This window comes from Vidua chalybeata, chromosome 7 (genome assembly GCF_026979565.1).
Source record: "Vidua chalybeata isolate OUT-0048 chromosome 7, bVidCha1 merged haplotype, whole genome shotgun sequence".
Taxonomy (NCBI): Eukaryota; Metazoa; Chordata; class Aves; order Passeriformes; family Viduidae; genus Vidua; species Vidua chalybeata.
Window position 1 is genome coordinate 34,019,351 of NC_071536.1, and position 21,779 is coordinate 34,041,129.

At 37.0% G+C, this 21,779-nt stretch overlaps 1 protein-coding gene across 1 annotated transcript in view; it reads right to left on the reverse strand.

Annotated features, from left to right (window-relative positions):
• LRP1B (LDL receptor related protein 1B) overlaps nt 1-21,779 on the reverse strand; it is a 632,825-nt gene that overhangs the window by 9,100 nt on the left and 601,946 nt on the right. The window contains exons 84-87 of the mRNA XM_053947419.1: nt 16,946-17,107; nt 12,747-12,921; nt 12,016-12,120; nt 629-705 (exon numbers count right to left, since the gene is read on the reverse strand). Coding sequence (XP_053803394.1) covers nt 629-705; nt 12,016-12,120; nt 12,747-12,921; nt 16,946-17,107 — 519 coding nt within the window. The remainder of the gene's footprint in view (nt 1-628; nt 706-12,015; nt 12,121-12,746; nt 12,922-16,945; nt 17,108-21,779) is intronic.

Below are 21,779 nucleotides of genomic sequence, written 5' to 3' on the forward strand. Positions count from 1 at the left end.
GTTTCATCTGAGCACCAAGCTGACCTGAATAGCAGGCAGCTCCTTGTGCTGCTCCACTTGGGCTAAGTGTGAGCAGGGCAGGTACAGCAGGGCACCAGCAGCACACTCAGCACTCTGCAGGACAGTTTCAGCTGCCAATACTGCAGCAATGCCATCCTTTTATGCACTCAGACGTGTTCAAAAACATTCAGCAGGAGCTATTCTTACTTTCAGGGTGATTTTCACACTAGGCAAAACTCACCCCTCTGCAGATGGCCAACACCAAAGTTATGCACTACTTCCAGCTCTATTTTTGATGCTTTCAGTAGGATTTAAATGGTCAGAGGTCTCTCACTAGTTCCCTGCACAGGGCTGATATGGCCAAGTGCTTGTCACTGGATATTCTTTTCTTAGAAAAAGTGCAGCTAGCCCTTGGAGCAGGGAGTGCAAGGCCCAAGAACTGCCTCGTGCAACACCAAATGGCAATCTAAAGTCTAGAAATATCTACATTTTGGGTTTTTTTAAAAGAAAAAGATACCAGTAATGAGCATTTTCCATGACAGAAACTCCCATTTTAAGATATCACAAGGCTTAGATATCTAAAGTGAGCCAAATTTGACGAGTGACAGCAGTGATTGGAAGTACTTACTGGTACTGATGTTGTCAGACTTGCTGCTTTTGGGAGCTGGCCTCTCACACTGTGTGCCTGACCAGTTGGCTGAACATCTGAAAGGATCCAATTACGATGGGAAAGTTAATAAATGTCAGCTATTAACACAGCAACCCATGAAAGAGACCACCAGCATCTTCTCAAGAGCTACATGAACAACAGCAGTGCATCTAAAAAACCAACAAGAATCCTCATGGAAAGGAGTCAGCAGGACCCTGCCACAGCACTGACAACATTCAGAGTAAGGATTTAGTTTCAACCTGCACCTTTGTGTGTTTGATTCCTGTTATTATCACTGAAACCTCAATTCTAGAGTTCTTTTCTAATTTCTCAAATAATAAAACAAGTTTAATCAAAAGTATATTAGGATTTTAACTTTTGAGGCCTTGAACTTCATAACCAGATATTTATTTGCAGAAATACAGCCACATGTGTGTGTGTGTGTATAAGCAGGCATGACAGTCAAAGAATAAAGAGTTGTCCTAAAGGGACAGGAGCATCTCCTGGCCTCAGAAAGCCCTAAATACTATTTATATTCAGAATATGTGTTCCAGGAGCCAGGTGCCTGGATTCTTCTCTTCTGCTGTATTTCAGCTATTCTGCTATAATTTCCTTGTGTGAATATCAATATGCAAATAGTTCTTCAGCTGGGATTCAGAACACTCTCCAAGCATACAAGGAAACACAAGGAGTCCATGGAAGCAGACTCAGCAAATCCATCAAAAGCAGAAACAAATACTTGAATGAAATTCATTTGCTTATTCAACCTGCTGTAAATATGATTAAGTTTACTACAGACCCTCAAACTCTCCTTGTGGAAACGGCAGGAAGTAGTCACTTTTCATCTGTCTCTGCTGCATATTGTGCAATGAATCATGTTTTTTCTAAGTCTTTTTGAATTATTTATGAATTTCAGCATCAGTTATCTTTAGGGAGGTGCAATAGAGCATTACCCTCATACAGTTCCAAGAATTACTGCTATCTGATGCCTTCCTAAGGATTTAATAAATTGCAAAGTTTAGAGCTGGTTATGCTTAACAACTGGTCTTGTTCTATAATAAAAGAAGTTTTGGAAAGACACCAAATATTCTAGACAAAAACAATGCCATTCTCAGAGAGGAGCCCCAGGCAGTTTTGCTGGTGATACTTTGGGCTCTCTTTTGTCTTTGCAGAACACTGCAGAAGACTGGCTCGTTTCTCTCCTTGATCCTAAGCCTATTCCAGTACAACCTGACATTCAGATAAATCTCTTTACTGGGTTTCATTTTAAGCTAGAACTTCTTTTGGGAAGTTAATTTAATTTTTGGTAGGATACACTATGAAAGTGCTTAAGCTCTACAGAGGGTCTTTAGAAGCATTATTGATTTTTTAAAATAAATTGATTATTATTGCTAGTTGATTCATATATTGTCACACACTAGCTAAATTGCATTATAATTTAGAAGTACTTCATGTTCATTGAAATAAGTTTTTTTATTTAAATAAATATGGCAAATACACAGTTAGGTTTCCCCACTGCAAAGAACCCCCAATTCCTAATTACACACATGCTACACAATGTTATATTTTATAACTGAACCCAACTGACTTTTCCACCTGCTTACCATCACTTCAGCACACTGCAAGTCACAGGGAACGCAACTTTAATCTTTCAAAAGATGCATCTGTTCCTTTTTCTTTCCAGATCTCTTTTTTAGCAATTATGTAAGATAAAAATAAGCTTGCACTGACAGCTTACCTTGCTAAGATACTGTTCAAGGAATTTGCTTTTTAAAAATATCAATTTTCAACATACAGCTGCAAAATAAGTGTCTCCATTCTTGTAGAGAAGCACTATATATCTTTATACTTAGAATATTCTACTCAGCTCTGAGCTGTTGGCACATGACAAACATGAACCAGTCTTTCTATTTCTTACTGATATTCTGCATCATTCCTGCTCAGGATTCAGCTCATGTAATTAAAACTTGTGATGACAGGCAATTTGCATTTAATACTATACTACTGAAGGGGGAAAAATAATTTAGTGTTAGACAAATCTAACTTTGTAACTAAATTCTTATATTAAATGTTTCAAATGCTTTCACTGTATATAAAATCATTATGATAAATCTGTCATAAAAACACTTCAGAGAAGATAAGGCAGTGAAACTAGCAAAAGGATCACCATGAAGCATTCAAGTACAAGCTCATGAGAAACTTGTATAATGTACAATTACATTCTTCAAAACCTTTTAGCAGACATGATATTAAAACAGCTGGTGAAGAAAAAAATCCCACAGCTAGACATGCAGTAAACAGAGGAAAATATAAGGCAAACATATTAAAAATTCTTTACCTATCTTGTCAATCTAATTGCAAAAATCAGCAATATTGAAACACCTGAGGCATTTGCTAGAAGTCTCATAAAAACATTGTCAGTTGCCACTACGTTTTAATTTTTTTTTCCAAATGCTTGCTTTCTCTAACAAACTTTAAAGAGACTGAAGCTGGAAGGATGACAATCATTTCCTTCTGCACTTGGAGGTGAAATGAGTGCCCTTTGATGGTCCAGCAAGGTACTAAAGGCTTGTCTTGGGCAGACAGAGAAGGAAAAGGAATAAAGCCCAGGGGAAAGGGATGTTTCCTGCAGGGGAATTTGACACAGAAAATTAGCCATGAGCAGGCACATGGATAATGATGGGGCTGGGACATGGACAGCTGTTCATGCAGGAACATGGGAAATGAGCAGATCTTAGCCAGTTTTAATTGTCTGCAGAGAGAAATTGCTCTTAATAACAGCATTTTCTGGTGTCAGGACATTTAATTTCAGACTGTTCAGTTCCCAGCATGGGAACTGACTCCTGGTTGAGTTTGATGTGCAGTGGTTTGTCCTTTTCCAAGCTCTTTGGTACCAGGAGCTGTTGTCCTGTGCCATTTTCAGGGGCTGTATGGTCAGACAGGACATTTGCAGTACAAGCAAACAAAAAGTTATTAACGAAGCAGAACCACATAAAGCCACTTTGTTTCATCAAAGATGTTCACATCATCACAAACTCAGGAGAAAGAACAGTGGAAATGCCTGATTTGAGTCACTCCCAGACAAATACAGATGGAAACAGGTGGGGAAGCTGACAGTGAAGGACAGGCTGGAGTCAGTTGTGTGGGGCAAGGTGCTGCAGAGAACATCTCAGGTGCAAATCTCCAGCTCCCAGCAGAACCAGAGAAAGATCAAAGAGCAGCAGTACCACAGGGGATGCCCAGCTGAAAACTGAGAGTGAGTGTAATAAATAAAGGTTGCACACGTTCTGCTGCCAAGGTCATTAATAAAACTGCTACAGCTCTCTCTGTAACAATTCAGTTCCACATTTATAAAGAGATGAGAGCTTGGGAAGTGCCTCCTCAGGTACTGAATGCCTGTGCCATTGCAATTGTCTATTTTGAGGAAATAGCAATGGAAAGAGATGTTTTAAAAAACTTTCAGTTGAGGTTATGAAGGTGCAGCACTTGGAGTGAGGAATGTTTAGAAAGAAGATATTTACATTTCCAATCATGCTGTTGTTACAGAGTCCATTCATGACAAAATGTCTCTCTCCTTTATTTCTGTATAACCCTTACAGGTCAGTCTGATCAAACTTTCTAAACTCCATTATTCAGGTACTTGACCATTTGACTATGAAATAACTGAATAAATAGGAAAAAAAAAGTAAAAAAAGAGCTAATTTGGTGGCAATATGCAATTAAAAAAATAATTATCGTTTTTTCTCCCTCTTTGTGCCACAGGCATTGTCATAAAAATATAATACAGAAGGCATAAAATGCAGTTAAAAGTGCTTTTGTTTTCCAACTCAATATACCAGTGCAGATCCAAAAATGACAACATTGAAAGATTAGTCTAGACATGTAACAGAAACTGTGAAACAGTCCTTACAAAACAAAGGTGGAAGGGAAACTGAAAATGTTTCTTAGCTATAAATGATATTTCTTCATTATACAAAGTAATTTTTTTAACTTTGCTTTTCCTTTTGGTCATTATATAGCAATATATACTAAAACATCCTAATGAAAGTATCTAGCTTTGCTGTTTTAAGAGCACTTAACATTAAAATTTCACTGGAACTTGTCTTATCATTAATATTAAAACTATTTTTAAGACAAGAGAACATCTGGATTACAGTTATTTACTATCTACATTAAATTACATTGAAAGATAAAAATCAAAATTCCCTTTTTACCCAAAACTCTGTAGGATGCCAGAGGATGACAAAAGCCTTGCACTAAACCAATTAATTAAACTATTCCTTATAACAAATTTAGGAATACTTCTGCAGATATGTATTGTTCATACAGGGAGCTGATATAATAGAGTTAAACCCACTGATAAACTCTCTAAAGTTTCTAAACTCACTTTCATAACAAAGACCAAAATCCCAACCCAGGGATGATCAATAATTCCACATTCTGCAGCTTGCCCTCTATTGTAGGGTTTAATTATTTTCAAGTAATAACTTTTCCATGATCATTTTATACATGAATAAACTTGGAGCTGAGTAGTTTTGCCTAATGAGCATCCCTCAACATCATAAAAGGAAAATAATGTAGAAGCTAAGGGATACAAAATTTATACTGGTTACCTGAAAATGAAATACAAATTACCTTGCAGTCCAATACATTCAGAACAGGACAATTACATCATTCAAAAGCAGGTAAAACAACAAAAAAATTCTTTTCAGGAATGCAAAAAAAAAACCCCAAGTCAAAATATACTTGGAAAAAAAAAAGTGATTTGAAAAATGAATTTTAATTTGGGCATGAGATTACTATGTACAATTCATTATTCACAGCTGCATGACGTTCACTGTAAGGAACAACTTCCATGTGCAACTCAGCCTCATTCATCCCAAGGTAAGAAAAAGAAGGAACTGAGAGTCATTAACCACCGTGCAATTAACAATATGTTTACAGTACAGAGGCTATACAAGTACTAAAAATAATAACAGAAAAATATATAAAAGCATGTCCAGGTGACTACTACTGTAGCTGAAATTACACTGAGCAATAAAACAAAAGGAAAAGAGGTTGAAATGGTAAAACTATAAAGAAAAGATGAGAAAAGACTGGGTAAGTAGGTAGATAAAAACCCAAACATGTTTTTCCCAAGCAGTGATATACAGCAGCAAATATTATACAAGTTTTATCTGAACAATTTTAAACTCATGGACAAAGGTTATCTGCATTACAGCCTAGTCAGTAAATGCCCCATGAAAAAGATACATATTCCTCTTTTCCAAGATCTTAAAATTTCCTCCTCTGACAGCCACTCTTCAAACACCTGTTTTCATTTGGTTCTTGAACTACTACTAGTTTGTGGTACAAAGTGGGTAAAATATCTTTTATCATACAAAGGTATAACCTGTGGATTATATTCAATTTCAAGATATTTATAACAAAGATATTTTTAGTTGAAAAAGAAACCTCTCAAAGGACTGGCAGAATGCTGTGACATTCCTGTTGTAATTGCAATTGGGGAGCTCATTAAATATACCCTAGGAAATCATATGGAAAGCATTTATTGCAGGATACTTGATAAAATTTCCAGGTTTGTGCTGCTTCACAGGGTCACCAGGGCCTTCTCTTAGGCTTTTCAATCCTGTGACTGTTCTATATCACAGAGGCTTTTTCTACTCAGCCTCCAGAAAATGCCAGTCAGGGTCTGCAGGCTATGCTCCCTTATTTGTCCACACCTGGACCATGGATGTACCTGAACATTTTTTTTTGAGCAGAGGTTTGGTTTAGTGATGAGTTTATTTATTATAAACCTGCGTGTAAATGTAGCACTTGTACAGCTGCATGTGCACTTAAATAAAAACTGTTCATATTTGAAGATTTTTCAACAGGAAAGGAATGTCAGGAGGAAGGTACAACATCACAGGCACATGAGCTGTAGGAGAGCTCCTCCATAAAGAGGAATGCACTCTTTTATTCCTGAATTCTGGGACCTAAACACACACAGACACATCTGCACACACAGTGCTCACCCCCACGCTCTCCCCTCACACACTCTCTCTCCAGCCTCCTGGATACAAAGCTGGCAAGAACAACTTGGCAACACTGGGACAGGTTTCCCAGAAAAGCTGTGCATGCCCCATCCCTGGAAGGTCCAGGCCAGGCTGGGTGGGGCTCTGAACAGCCTGCTCCAGTGGAAGGTGTCCCTGCCCATGGCAGGGGGGCTGGAACAAGAGGAGCTTTAAGGCCCCTTCCAACCAAAAGCATCCTAGGATTCTGTAAGAACAGCTCTCCTGCTTGTTTCACTCCTGCAGGAGCTACTTTTCCTAATTTATGCAAGTCTGAAATTCCAGGTTCAAACTTTGTCATCAGTTTTAAGTAATTCCACAACTTGTTCTCTCCCCAGTTGTTCACGGTACTTAACCTGTTACTTGACTAAAATTCTCCATTAAGAAATGAAGTTATTTATTCTTTCTCCATCCTTCACTTTTCAGTTTCCTCTGTTACCAAATTCAGGCTTTCTCCAAGCTCCTGCATGGTTTGTGCCTTCTCATTAACTCTCCAGGATGAGTTGTTCTTCACTACAGAGGAACTGATGTTTGTTCTAATACTGAAATACAACACACACTAGAATCCCTCTGAACACTTAGCACATCCAGTCACAGGCAACTAATGTAATGCTGCACTTTGTCTTCTGCTTTTTATATTTCTAGAATGCCTTAGGGGTTGTGTAAGGGAGTTATGATTTGATCACATTTATTTTCAGATAATAATAATAGAACACATCCATGTGCAGGTACAAATACCAATAGTAATAAAAAAAAAAAAGATGGAGTTCTGGCAACATATAGTTATGATGAAGGTATAAAAGAAACAAAGCTGAGAGAGAGCAATATTCTGTGCTAAAGATTCTGTAATGAAAGCTCTGCCCATTCAACAACCAGTGCCACTCTTGAGTTCTTGAAAATTTCAATTCTTTCCAGTTCTCTTCACTGGTATCATACAAGGTGTAATCTCTCTCTAAACCTTGCTTCTCTTGCAGGAATGTATATACAGGTGGGTAGTTAGTGAGAAGGAAACAGAGACATAAATGAAGATATTTATTTAAAGACAGACTGATAGAACAGATGGAATGAACAGTTTGTGAAATACACAGAAAAAACATTTCTTGATTATTTCCCATATGAATCTGATCTCCTGATCATTCTTTTTTTCAACTGATTTGTAAATTTACTGGTGCAATTCAGGCATATCTCACCTGCTTCTTCTGTTATGCACATCACACACAGACCCCACCCATTAGTGAGCAGTACTAAAGAGGTCCTTGAAAACACAGTATGGGAATGACAGTAACTTATCCTACTTTAAGACACCCTAAGTGGAACACTTTTCAGAAAAGGTCATTACCCCAAATTTTAACATTCTGAAATTCTCTCACAACCTTTGTAACTGAGCAAGAACAATAATGTGTGTGTGGGGGGGGGGGGGAATAATAATCATCACATACCAAAAATAATGTGAAGAAATAATATTCTAGATTGCATACAAGTCCAAAGAGAAATCACAGCATATTCTGCATATTTAAAACCCTGACAAGAGCTTTCACTGAAACTGACAATAGCCTTCATAAAACATTCTTTTTTTTTGGTGGCTTATATGAAGTCTCAGTAAGGCCTTAATTCATTCCTAAAATGGTTGGGTGAAAACCACAACTCCTCCTTCCAGAGTGCAACTGATATTTAGGTCATTTAGTGCATTCAACATTAAAAAGACACCTTGAGACAGGAAGATAAAATAAAAATGTGTGCTAGCAGTACAGGCTGTTGAAAGGAGAGTCTGTTCTTACAGGCTTAGAGTTGCTCTATAATTATGGCTTTGGGATTGCCCTTTGGAACAGCTAAACCTTATTCTCTATTGTCTTTACTGAATGATAATAAGGGCATGATTAAGTGTAAAGTTTGCATTCTCAACTGATGCTGACTGTGAGAGAGAGCAGAGCTCCTGCTGAATGACAATAAACCCAGGCATCTCCTATTTCTTCTAAAAATCACCCACTTCCCAGTTAGAGACTGGTTTAGAAAAACATTAACCTGTGGACAAATGGCTCCTAGAGCATTTGAGAGAAAAAGCAGGAAAGGTACATCCAATATGTGACTTTATAGGCAGCAGTATGTTGTTCTTAGGGCTGCATGGTTCTGAAAGCACAGGCATGATACATGGAGATACAAAAAGTTCCAAGCACCCCTGTCCCACAAACTGCTGACCACTCCATACTCTTCCAAGTCCAAGAAGTGGTAGTTAGGACATTCATCTTGTTTCCAACTGATTTATGGTACCTCAAGCCAGAGAGTTTCATTGCATGAGAACATTGACAAAGCAACTGAGATCACGTTTAAAAAAAAAAAATTAGATTATTCACCTTAAGCAGTCACTGTCTTTGGTACCCACCAGACACCCACATTACATCCCCACAGCATTCTGTGTTTTCACAAGCCATTCACTGAGAGAAGTTTAAATCTATGTGAATTTCACATTTTCTCCCAAGTCTAGGTCTTTGGTTCATGATTTCATTACTGATTTTTGCATCACAACCACTGAGTGAAGCTGTGTTCATCTGACAGGTGTTTTGAATCTCTCTGTTCATCTGCCTTACAGGATTTTCAAAGACTAAGGTTGTTTTTTTTTCCTGATGAAGCTTAAAATTTTCTCTTTAAGAATTAGACCTAAAATCCTTCAGAGAAGTAGAGAATACAAATGTAATTTTCTTTTTTAACCAAAGAAGTCAATGTTATGATGTAGCTCACATACTTTTGTTTAACAGTTTCTGTTTTACAGCATTATTTCTATAAAATTAACAACAACACTTATAAATACAAATTTCATTCCTGAATTAGCACCTAAATAGCAGTTCTGTTCCTTTCCCTGTTCAGATAAGAAATAGGAAGTCAGACTACAGAACATGTGCAATATCACTGTTCACTAAACTTTATGCAATGTAGGATTAACTTGGTAAAATATCTCAAAACACGAGCAATAGAGGCCGAGAGGCATTTTCATTTTTTTTCCAATTTACTTAGTAAAAATAAAGCCTTTTATTTCTTCCTCTGATGATACACACACTCCAAATGTATTTATAAATATACTCATCAGTGCAACTCTCAAAGGGTAAGTGTGTATTATAGAAATGATCCCCCAGATTAAGTATATATTGTGAAATGTATGTGAATGTGCATGACTTGAACCAATGAACTGTGGCCTGGAATGATGTCACAGAATGTTCAGCATTAAGTGGAAGGTTAAACCTACTTGCATCTCGGTTCATTAAACGTGGTTAAAGTGCAAATTCCCTCATTCTGACAGTAGTAATCACAAGGGTTCACTTTCTGGTCACAGCGCTGACTTTTAAACCCCACAGAGCATCTGCAGAATTTCAGTAAAATAGACCTACATAAATATTCTGCCTCGTGCTGGAAAGATTTTAAACGCATTATATACAACCACGGCAAGACACACACACATACACGGGCACACACCCACAGAAGACAAAAATCAATATTTTCTTTTCATGGAAGGTCCATCTGACAACACTGAAAAGTCTGCTCGTGACTGATGATCAAATAGTTTTTAAAACAATGGGCCTATACTGCCTGAGGGATCTCACAGTATTGTCAGATGTACATTTCTATTGATTGATCCAGATTGCAATGGCCTTAAAAATGTTCATTACCATTTTCGTAGCATTGTTAGTGGTGTTGGTGTATGCTGCAGCATTCATGTATTGTAAATCCACACACAAATTAAAGCACAAAACCTTTTTTTTTTTTTCCTTGAGATGCTATGGTGCTCCATGTGAATTGAAAAAGAATATGAGAGTTTTATAAGAAAAAAATTAATGAAAAGTCACAAGCTTCCAAAATAGCCATTCTAGGTGTTTAAGCAAATGAATCACCAGGCTTAGTCAGCATATTTGGGCCTTACATATCATAGCTACAATACTCTCCTTTTGTCAGGATTTATCAGTCTCTGGTTCTCAACTAAAAACATTTAAGGAGGCATAAATAACAGGCAAAATGGTAAAAACAGGAAAAAATAATAATGAAAGAGAAAAATAAGCACCAAAAATATTTCCAAATGAATAAGGGCTACCATGCAAAACTAAATTACATTGTCTTCAGCCCCAAACCTGCAAACATACGTTGACAATTTTTCAGTGGTAGTGCCACTACAATTGTGTGTCCTTTTCCTCTTGCAGAAGTGCTTCATCTCTCACAGGGAGGAACCCTTGGCACATCTCCTCCACTGGTCAGACTAACAAAATCTAGGCATTTATGAAACTCCTTTGAGAGACTGAATAGAACTCTTTCAAGATCACCTGCATCAACAAAATTAAGGAATGGCTGTATCTTAATTCACAAAGTTGCGGTGCCAAATCCCTTTGGGAAACAATTTGCTTATATCACCCAGGAAATGAGACACTTATGTCCAATTCTGTCTTCCAACACGTCTCCCTTCCAGCCTGGAGGATGCTCTGAGCTCCAGGTGGTTTGGAGAACTGGAAGATTATTGTGAAATTAATATTTTAAGGAAACAAATAAAAAAAATGTAAAAAAAATGAAAAGAGTGTGACTACGTAGCTCAGAATAACTGAGAGCAGGAAAGAAATTAATTTCTTGCTACAGTGATTACTTCAGTGTTTTATATTGAGCAGCTGAAAAAGAAGATACACCATAGCTCTCAAGAAAGGAGTAGAATGTAGGCTTTTCTGCTTGCAACAGTACTTCTCTTCTATGCTACAAAATCAGAATTTCTTTGGCATTTTATGTCTGAGCTTAAGAAAAGCACCCTGAATTACTCTCAACCATGGCACAGGAGAGAGATCACAATCTCACCCCAGAACAGCCACAATACTCCGGGCAGTGGGAAGGTTAGGGCAGAAATGTGAAATACATGAGCATATCTCCATAGGGGAATAACACTGACATGACTTTACCTATTCTCCAGCCATCAGGAGGAGGGTTTTGCCTCCAAATCTGACCATCTCTGTAGGAAAAAAGACTTAATCCACCTCTGAGAAGCAGGACAGGCAATCTCGAGTTTCCATTCCAGATAAAAATGCCTGAATAGACCTAAAATTACTATAAGTTTCCAAAGATATATCTTTGTATCTATATGCATTCACAATAGAGCCCTTAGTTCTAAATTTCAACACACATTTTGCAAAAAGGTATGCAACGTATGAGGTTACACAAATAGCTAGAAAACAAATACTGTAAGCTGAAACTGCAACCAGCACATTATTCATCCTAGAGAGACCAAAAATGCAGACACATGCACAATAATTTCAATATTTGTCGTCACACAGACATTTTAATGATACTCACAGACAGACAGGTATATTTGTCTCTGGGTCCAGCTGACAGGTGCCACCATTGTAGCAGTAGCCATCACACAGCTGACAGGTAGAGGCAATCTTTCCATTAGTGCAACTGCCATGGTTTAAAAAAAGAAAAAAAAGCAAAGTGTTTCAGTAAATCTGAGCATTTCACTGTAAAATCAGTATTTTAATATATTATTATAAGATCTACTGATTGAAAGAATTCTAGGTTTCTGGTTTGAAAAGTTAGCACAGACAATGAAATTATTGCACAGTATATATTTAATCTTTCTTTTAATGAAAATAAACTATTATAATACAAAACAATCACTCAGCAACAGAGCAGCACATGTTACCTATGCGTCCAACAGTATTTAGTATGTCTCTATACTCTATCGCTGTCACAGATAATGCAGAATTTTGAACAGTGAAAAACAATCAAGAAATTTCAATGGTATAGAAGAACTCCATTGTTAACTTGATTAATTTCAACGTTTCCAAGTGAAAACCCTTCAGTTTCCTGCTATATTGTGCTTCCTCCAGTGAGGAGTGCTCCACAAGTTGGTGTTGAAAGCCAGGAGCCAGCTGGTTTTGCACGGGCAGGAGCCACACAGAGGAACTGACGTGACGTGACCGCTCCAGGGACAAGCTGTGGCGCGAGAGATGTAAAGCACAACGCAGCAGAGCTGCTGCGAAATGTAGGGCTTGGAACGAGACCTCTCCCCCAGACACACTCACTTGCACACCACGTCGCTGCTGTCCTTGTTTGTGATGCAGTGTCCCCCGTGGCAGCGGCTGCACTTGTCCACCTCGCACTTGGGGCCCTCGAACCGCGCGGGGCAGACGCATTCCACGCGGCCGTCGTCGGAAATCGTGCACGACTCGGAGTTCACGCAGTAGTGGTGGCAAACATCTGAAACAACACCAGGCCCAATTACTAAAAGGCATTAAGGAGGATTATAGAAATAAATAATGCATTGCTTTCATGTTTTAAAGGATACTGTAACAAAAACAAAATGGAAACTGAAGGCGGTGACTCACTGGCATCCACAGGAATCAAGAATACCCCATAAACAGATATATAATATATTAACAATGTAATCTTAGGAAGTGAAATGGAAGTATAAACTCATAAGAGGGTTTTTTTTTTCCCTTTCTAATTGTCTAACCATTTATGGCATCATTCCACATAATATAAAGACTCCTGATGAGAAAAGCAGAGCAATCTTAATGTATTTAATGGGACGTTGGCTGAATAAAAATCTTCTGATACATTCACATTACCATTAACAGCATTATGCTAAACTGAAATTGAAACAATATTTTGAAATAATTAAGTTTTATTTTCATTTATCCACATATTAAAATTTCATGGAGTTCTAATAATAATGTATAAAGACATAATCCATAAGTTCTACCAAGTACCACATACATGCATAAGCTTCACAGACTGTGCAAGACCCTATTATAATATTTAACTTTTTAAATGCCAGTAGGACTGAGATTTCAAGTACTGAAATCTTTAACTCTTCAGAACCACCAGTAAGTGTCTCGGTTTTCATCCCTTTTAAAAAATCAAATTGCCTAACTGAAGAAGCTTCCAAACGGCTACAAAATACTGGTAATCTTAACATTTGGGTTAATTTTTATTTATGTAGTAGTGACAAGTTTATTTTGTGGTTTGTTTTCATCTTTAAAGTCATCATTTAAGCTCCTTAATGGGCAGGGACACCTTCCACTATCCCAGGTTGCTCCAAGCCTCATCCTGGCCTTGAACACTTCCAGGGATGGGGCAGCCACAACTTCTCTGGGCAGCACTTATGGGGGTATCTCAAAGTCAGAAACACATTTAGCTAATGCTGCTCTCTGTGCTGCTTTTCCTCCTCTCCAAGGAGTGAGAACTGCTGGAAGAGTTTTGCTGAGGGGCAGAGCATGGCTGTTGGAGGAGTTATTTCTGTTTGAATATTCATTTTATGTCTGCACTGTCTGTGCAGGCTGTAGGCTCAGCTGCTTAAGGAATCAGCAACCAAGCAGCTTAAAAGATGCTAAATGAAGTTGTTCGTTGTTTCTTGTTCCCCAGTTCCAGGTATGGAATGGCATTTTGCAGCAGGGGGGCTGTTTTTGGAACAAAAACTACTGCAGTTTGAAAGCTAATACTGGAAGTGATTTTATGTAAGAACAGTGCAAGGGGCATATGTTTGCATGGACATTACAATAAAAAAAAACCCCACAAATATGTAGGAATAGGAAGGTCACATGTCAAAACAATTATTAGTTTTCAGGCTTGATTGCAGTCACAAGCACCTAGAGTCATCTGCAGTATCTAAAATGTTTATGCTACATTTGGGCTGAAATGACACAAAATTATTTCTTTTTCCTCCTAAAAAAGGGATTTCAGTTTCAAAGTCACAGCTTGTGGGATCACCATATCCACTTTGAATGATTGTAACTGCATGAAAATATTTCTTATTTTTTAGGTAGTTTGGGCCTTAAATGATACAAGAAATGAACTTTAGCTACTCTGTGTGTCTTTTTTCTGGAATTTAAAACAGGGAGCTACATTCAAATACATCAGATTTATGTGTATTTAATAACATGCACAGTGTTAGTAGAATTCTATGTAAATTCAGTCACTTAAATTTATTTCAGCCATGCCAGTGCCTTGACACGGAACACTCATTTAGGTTATTAGCCTTTATGTGAACTAATCACAGGAGAAACTCTGCATTGGGTAATTGGAGACAATAAGTGTGGGGGAAATGAGGTCTTTGCAAGCTGGTAATACTGCAAGCAAATGTCTTCTCCCTGCCATAAAACCCTACTAATAATATTTTAAGCTTGGAAGCAGGAGTAAAATACCTACACACATTCATGTGCCATCCTTTGCATATGAACTACCTTCAATCACAGCAAAGACAGACTGAAAAAGATATCTGGGAGGCAACCAATCTTTGCAATAATGCCATTTAATGTATTCCAACTGGCATACAAAGTGAGGGTAATTAATAAAGCAAAAGATCATGCACATGTGTGAATAAAGCAAAAAAATTACAGATATGGCTTTATATACACATTATTAACTGCAGATTGGTATAATATAACAAAACTTATTGGCCAGCAAAAAATACTCTAAAAGATTGCAAGATTTTCTTTTTCCCCCAAAAGACTTAAGTTTTAGATCAGCAAAATCTTAATTTTATTTTGTATTTCATAATGTCTTCGAGTCTCTGTGTTGTGGCAATTTCCCAGACAATCCAAATCTGATAATAAGCACTGTTTAAAAAGTACCCCTAAATTCCCAAATTTACATTTAAATTAATTCTCTTAAATAAATAAAAAAAAGAGGATGTTTGCAGAAGCATTCAACTAGAAACAATTTGTTTGGTTTTGGGTAAGCCTCAAGTAAATATTTTTCCTTAATCTGTGTGTCTGTCTGTGCATGATTTATGTGCTATACTATTTTCAAATACCCAATTGTGTTTGCAGATACTTATTTGTGGATTCATGCAGTTTGTTTAATACCAAGGGGGAGAGAATCACAATTACTGCTGGTTTTCCATTCAAAGGTTTCAATTTATTTCATAGTCTCCCAACTGGAAATATATTCAGTTTACTTCAGTACAAATCCTATTTAAGATACAAACTATCCCTTTCCTTGTCTGACAGACCTTTCTCTACAACTAAATACCTTTTTATATTGTAGATAATTCTAAACCAGACCTTTATAACAGCTAATTTCCCATCCCTTTTTTTGTCTTAAATCAAGCCTTCTTCAGCAAATTCACTGAAGGTATATAAGAGATGATGGCTTTCACATTTAATGTTCCATGACAAGCACTACGACAGTCTAACAAGGCTATGACAGTCCTTGCCTTTGGAATGTTACAATCAAAGAAAAGCAGGAGATGATTAAAAAACATCATTCAGATCTCATTAAAATAATTTGTTCTAACTTAAGGAAGGTTGCTTGTTAGTCATCATTTTTGAAAAGACATGGGGAAGACAAACTGCCATTTGTAACTGAGTGACCAAAAGAAGAAATTCAAGATTATGTTCAAATGTCTTGAGTTACTGAAAAGAGATAATGGTGAAAAAAACCCCAAAAGCATAGCAAGAAAATAAATATAAATGAAATAAGAGCAAAATGCCTATTGGTTGATAATCTACTTTTCTTACTCCTCTGTTAAATAAATGAAAAATTAGAGGATGTTGTAGAAAGTGAGAAGAGCCTTTCTAAGGGCATGGAAACCTTCAGAAAACAATCTCAATGAGAAGAGACTGATGGTCAGTGGAATGAAAAAAACGTGAGAAAATCAGATACAAAAGACAGAAGCTAAGTCCTGAGAATTAAACAAGAGTAACATTCAGAAATCCTTTACAATTCCAACACCACGATGGGGCAGAAACCATACTGAGGGTGATCATTGAGCAAGTGAGGGAATATAGCATTGTGAAACTCAAAGCTATCCTCAAAGTGCTGCTTGCTGAGGGAAGAAATCGAAAACAAAGGTAAAAGAGCAGTTTAAAAGACTTTTTTGTCTGCAAAGATTAGGGACACCAGAAGGTTCTTTAACCAAGTATGTCAATTCATTACCAGCATAACAAAACACATGACAAGTTGTAGTAGAAGATTTTTACACAATTATCTCACGGCTACTGACAAAGTCATCTGTCTTGTACTGCTCCACTCTATGGCTTATTCATGAAAATAACAATAAATCATTCTTAAGAAAGCTCTTTCTTCAGCCATGTAGAAGGGGAGAAATATGCTCAAAGATCACCTGAATACACCAGATGACATTGCCTCAGCAGCACAAATAATCTGGGGCTAAATTTAACTACGCCATAAAAAAAAAATACCCACGTGGGCTTTAAACTTCCATTGCGTGGAGCTTTTCCTACAAACCCAGATGGAATAATTTGTGGAGATTACTTACAGTACTGGCACCTGTCTCCTGTGTACTCGGGCAGGCAGGCACAGAAGGGCTGGTTGCCAGCAGTGACACTGCAGGTGCCCCCGTTCTGGCAGAAGCGCTCGCACACGGTCTGGTTGCAGCGCGGCCCCGTAAAACCCAGAGTGCAGCTGCAGGTCGGCCGGCCTGTCCAAAACAGAGAAAGCTATTTTATGATAAAAATAAATACAAAGTAATCAGCACTTCACACAGATTTATTGTAAGAGTAGGAAGTTTCAATGTTCTAGCCCAACTGTGTTTCCCTGGATGCTGAGGGAGTGTGCCTTTGCAAACATTTCTTGAATGCAGAACTTTTGAAAAACAAAAGAGTCTCTGGGAGATATGGGCACTCAAAAACTGCATCTCTGCATTTTTACACTTGTGCATGTGCAGTCATTGACTCTTTTATGAGAAAAAAGTCATTATTTAAAATGTGCAATCATTTCAAAGGTGGACCTAAGCAGGAATTTAAGATATGACTGAACTCTTCAAGTCATCCTGCCATGCTGGGTTCCTCCTGTTGCAAAGGATAACTGTGTGATCACCATTGCTGTCTCTTCAGGGTGCACTACATTATTCTGAAATCTACAAACCTTGATATATAATCACATGTAAAACAAATATTTACTAATGCACTAATAGCTACACTTTACAGAACAGTTTTTAATAAACCACAATTATCTGTGCCTGTTTTGTTGTGCCACCCCTCTCAGATAACGAAGACTGTTACACAAAAATTGCTGTCTGGCATCAGACCAAAGATACCTGTAACATCAATATTCAATGTCTGAAAAGCAGTTAACACTTGGGGATGAACATTTGCACACAATGAACTCCTAGTCTACAACTTCTTTTCAAAGGATTTAAAAATAGTCTTTAAAACCCAATGCATTTTTCTCCTATGATCATTCTCTGTTGTAGTTTTCCCATTTTTTTTCCTTATCTAAATCTCATGTCTAAAGGATTTATAGCTTTGTTACTATTCCACTGTTTTATTAAACCCTTCCACTTTCCTGTCTTATTTTCTTAAGGCTTATCTTCTTTAAAACAAACTTCTAGATCCCATTAATGTTTTTCCATCTCCTGACTTTGCTTTTTTATCTCCTTTATAATCGTCAGGTAAATGACCTGATGTGTCCAACCAGCCATCTCCCTTCTCACTTCCTAATAAACCATTCTCATTCTTGATTATCTCTTGCAATACATTATTTTTTCCCCCACCCTCCTCTTTGCTTTCATTCAGCTTCAAGGATTTTCCTAAATTTGTGGAGAACAAAGTTTAACAGTTTTATTTTTCCTGGCTTCCCAGGAAGGAAAGAGATGAAGATTAAGCAGGACCTGAGGACCCTTCTGAAATAAAAGGGCAGACAGGATGGGTTGGAATAAGATGAGCATTAAGGTTCCCTCCAACCCAAAACATTTCATGGTTTGGTGTTTATCAAGTTAACTGTGTCATGTACTGCATGTGTGATGCAGAATCACTGGACTGGAATTACAGGCATAAACAGGAGAAATAACCTCTCAGGTTTTACCACTGACCACCCAATGTATCCACACTTGCTTTCCCACTTGCCTCCTGATGTTCACCACAGCTGCATCTGAAACTCTGAGGTGTGCAACCCTGCTTACCTTGCTGGTCTTTCTTCTCCACTTAGCTGGCTGTGTTATTGAGTAATTAAGATTAAACTGTGTATTCCACAAACCCCACAATCTGGTTTTTCTTCTGGTCTGCCTTTGTTTTAATCCTGTGCAATCATTTAGTATCAAATTCTTTGGAGAATTTTTCAATGCAAGCGAACCGCCCTCATTTTGTCTTCTCTCTCTGACTCATGCAGAATGATTTATTCAATCATTTTCCTTCACTTCTTACCCTTCTAACACGACACACTTTATGTAATTCTTTTCTGTATTTTCTATTTTAAGCTATGCTAATTTAAAGTGTTTTGCAAATCATCCTAAGGGCCATGAGATCAGTTAGTCTCTTTCTCTAATGAGTACAGCAGGAACAAAACCATTGACCTAAAAATAGCTCCAACTCCTTTAATATGCATCAGCCTGGTTATTCATATCTGTCCCCTGTGATCTAAACATTAAATCAAAGATGTTGAACTCAGATGTTAGCACAGATTCCACTTGTTTTTCCCCATGTATACAGTTGTATTTAAATTTCTGCCCCCAAGACAGGAGGTTTCACATAATCCTTCATTTGAAGCAGTGTTTCAGTAAAAAAAACCCATAAAATAGTGATAGAACATAGATCTGGAGGTCTGAAATCAGTTTTCATTATAAATAGTCCTCTATCTGTTAAAAGGATGAGACAATGATATTTTTCTAGTTTGTAGAAAAGATTATTCTATTCTTTACTAAAGTAGACTTATAAATATGCCAAACTGCTGACAGCTAAATGAAAATTTAATACAGTATAGCCTAAAACCCATTTTTGTCACTCAATTTAACATGACTTTCAGTAATGCTAACAGTCCATTGCCTATTTATACACTGAGTGTTGACACCAGAAATAATACTAATAATGACATTTTCATTTGCCTTATTCCCATAAATTATTTCTGATACAAAAAAAAAAAAAAAAAAAATTGTTCCAGGGACAGTTTAACAAAACTGCAGCATTAAACAATGCCAAACAATTGCATAAGGTTTTGTATCATAGAATCAGAACATAGATTTATGTTTGCAAAGGAAACAGTCATGTAACCAAGATGCCACATAACCCAGATGGCAGAAACTGCAGGATGAGCTCATGCACAGAGAGCTCCAGCACCTTCTCTGGTCATGAAATCTCAGGATTAGAACTCCACAGACACAGAATTAAAACTCTCTCTGAATTCTTGACCCTCACCACCACAGAAAGATTCACAACACATTAGCATGTAGAAAAATATTCACATGGGAAGTGGTTCATGGAATAAATGCAGAACAGAATTTAGTAGAATAAAGGAGAATATATTCTGGTGACTCTAAGACAAGTTATTTTCGGCAGTAGGATATGAAAAAACAGATTAAATTCTTGACATAGAAATGAAATGTAGTTTCGCCCTTTCTCACAAAAAATAAATCATTCAAAAAGAAAAAAAAAAAGCAGGGATTAAAATCTTTCAATGTTCAATTAGGTTTGGATACAGAGGATGTAGTTACTCCTGGTTTGTCAACTTAATTTGGTATATAATAACTATTGTCTATATAATAACTTTTCAAATAAACTTCAAAAATTGCCAATAAATATCTTGGTTTACTTTCTCTGTAATATGTGGGTGACTTCTTTTGGGAATTCATTCATTATCTTAAGCTTATATTTATATATATTTTTCAAGGACTAGAATTCTAAGGAGATAAATTTTCACACATGATATTGCCTAAGCAACAGAGAAACACTGCATTTTCAATAACCAAATAAAGTTAAAAAAAAATTTAAAAATAATTAAAACCTAGGTCAATAGCATTATTTTTGTAAGCTTTCTGCAAGTTTTGAAAATGAGATCATCCAGACGAATGTCTTCACCAAAACCTACATTATTTATTTCTTCCAGTCACTGGTAAATTCACTATTAGCAATGTGTGTTTTGAAGTCATTATGTATGAATATGCACAATTAATTTCAATATTTAAGTTGCTGTCACTATTAAAGAAAAAGAGGTGATTCTACATTGAGCTTTCTGTAAGCAATATTTTGTCCTTTGGAGTTGTTATCAGCAGTCTGTGGGAATCACAATAATTCATTTCTGTGTGGTTGGTGAACCATAATTAGCTTTACTGAAACAATAGGAGTGGAGAGAAGCTGCATTATTGAAGATAATTAGTAGGTGAGCTGATTGGGATCTATCCCAACAGATAGAGAGTCTCTCTGTGTTATTGGAAAGGAGAAAAGAACAATTTCTAAATATCTCTGAGTAGTTTCAGGGACTGCTCTTTCCAAAGCTGGTGGTGGTGGTTCTGCTGGGACCTGGGATCAGCTCCAGGGAAACACCACCCTCGTGCTGCCCACAGTGCCTGTCCCGCTGACAGCACCAGGGAAACTCCTGGGACTGATGTGGCATCAGCAAAACAGGCTCTTCACTGCCAGTGTTTTCAGTAGGCACCAAATCACCTTGTTTTGCTCATAAAATAGAATACAAAATAACATCTGCTTCATACACAATGATTCTTTCAGATTATTTCATATATTTCCATTTAGAGGAAAGACAATTTTTTTTTCACTCATTTTGATACAAACATCACAATTCTGTATGATTAGACACACCTTTTGTATAGTACAAAGTGATTTCTCTGATTCTGTGAATGAGTTAAAATAATGTGTTTGAGACAATCAGCAAACTATTGCTGCAATATTTTTGCTTTAAATTACATGGAGAAACAAAGTGTGCTTTTATGGTAACAGTGACTTTTTTCACCGAAATTCCCATTAATTTGGCTTACTGGAAAGTGTTCATTATTACACCCAAACTTTTAATTACATGTCTCAGATGTGTACTTTTAATTAACTGATGACATTTTCTTTGTTCAATTATTGTAGTTCAATACAACTGTCGTAAACTTATAAATTTTAATTAAAGCTGCTCCAATCTCTGGCTATATAACATTCACACAGGAATTTGCCAAAAGGCTTAGCAGTAAGTAAGCCAACAGTGAATAATCCCTGAATTGCCAGTGGGATTTGTTTAACAAATTAACATTTGTGTGCAGATAATGAGGTTCTACAACTTAACACATCCAGCAAAGATTTAGCACAATCATGTTTTAAAAAATTAGCAATACTCTGCAATTTACTTAATTAGTTATCACATTACTATTCTGTATTAGGTGG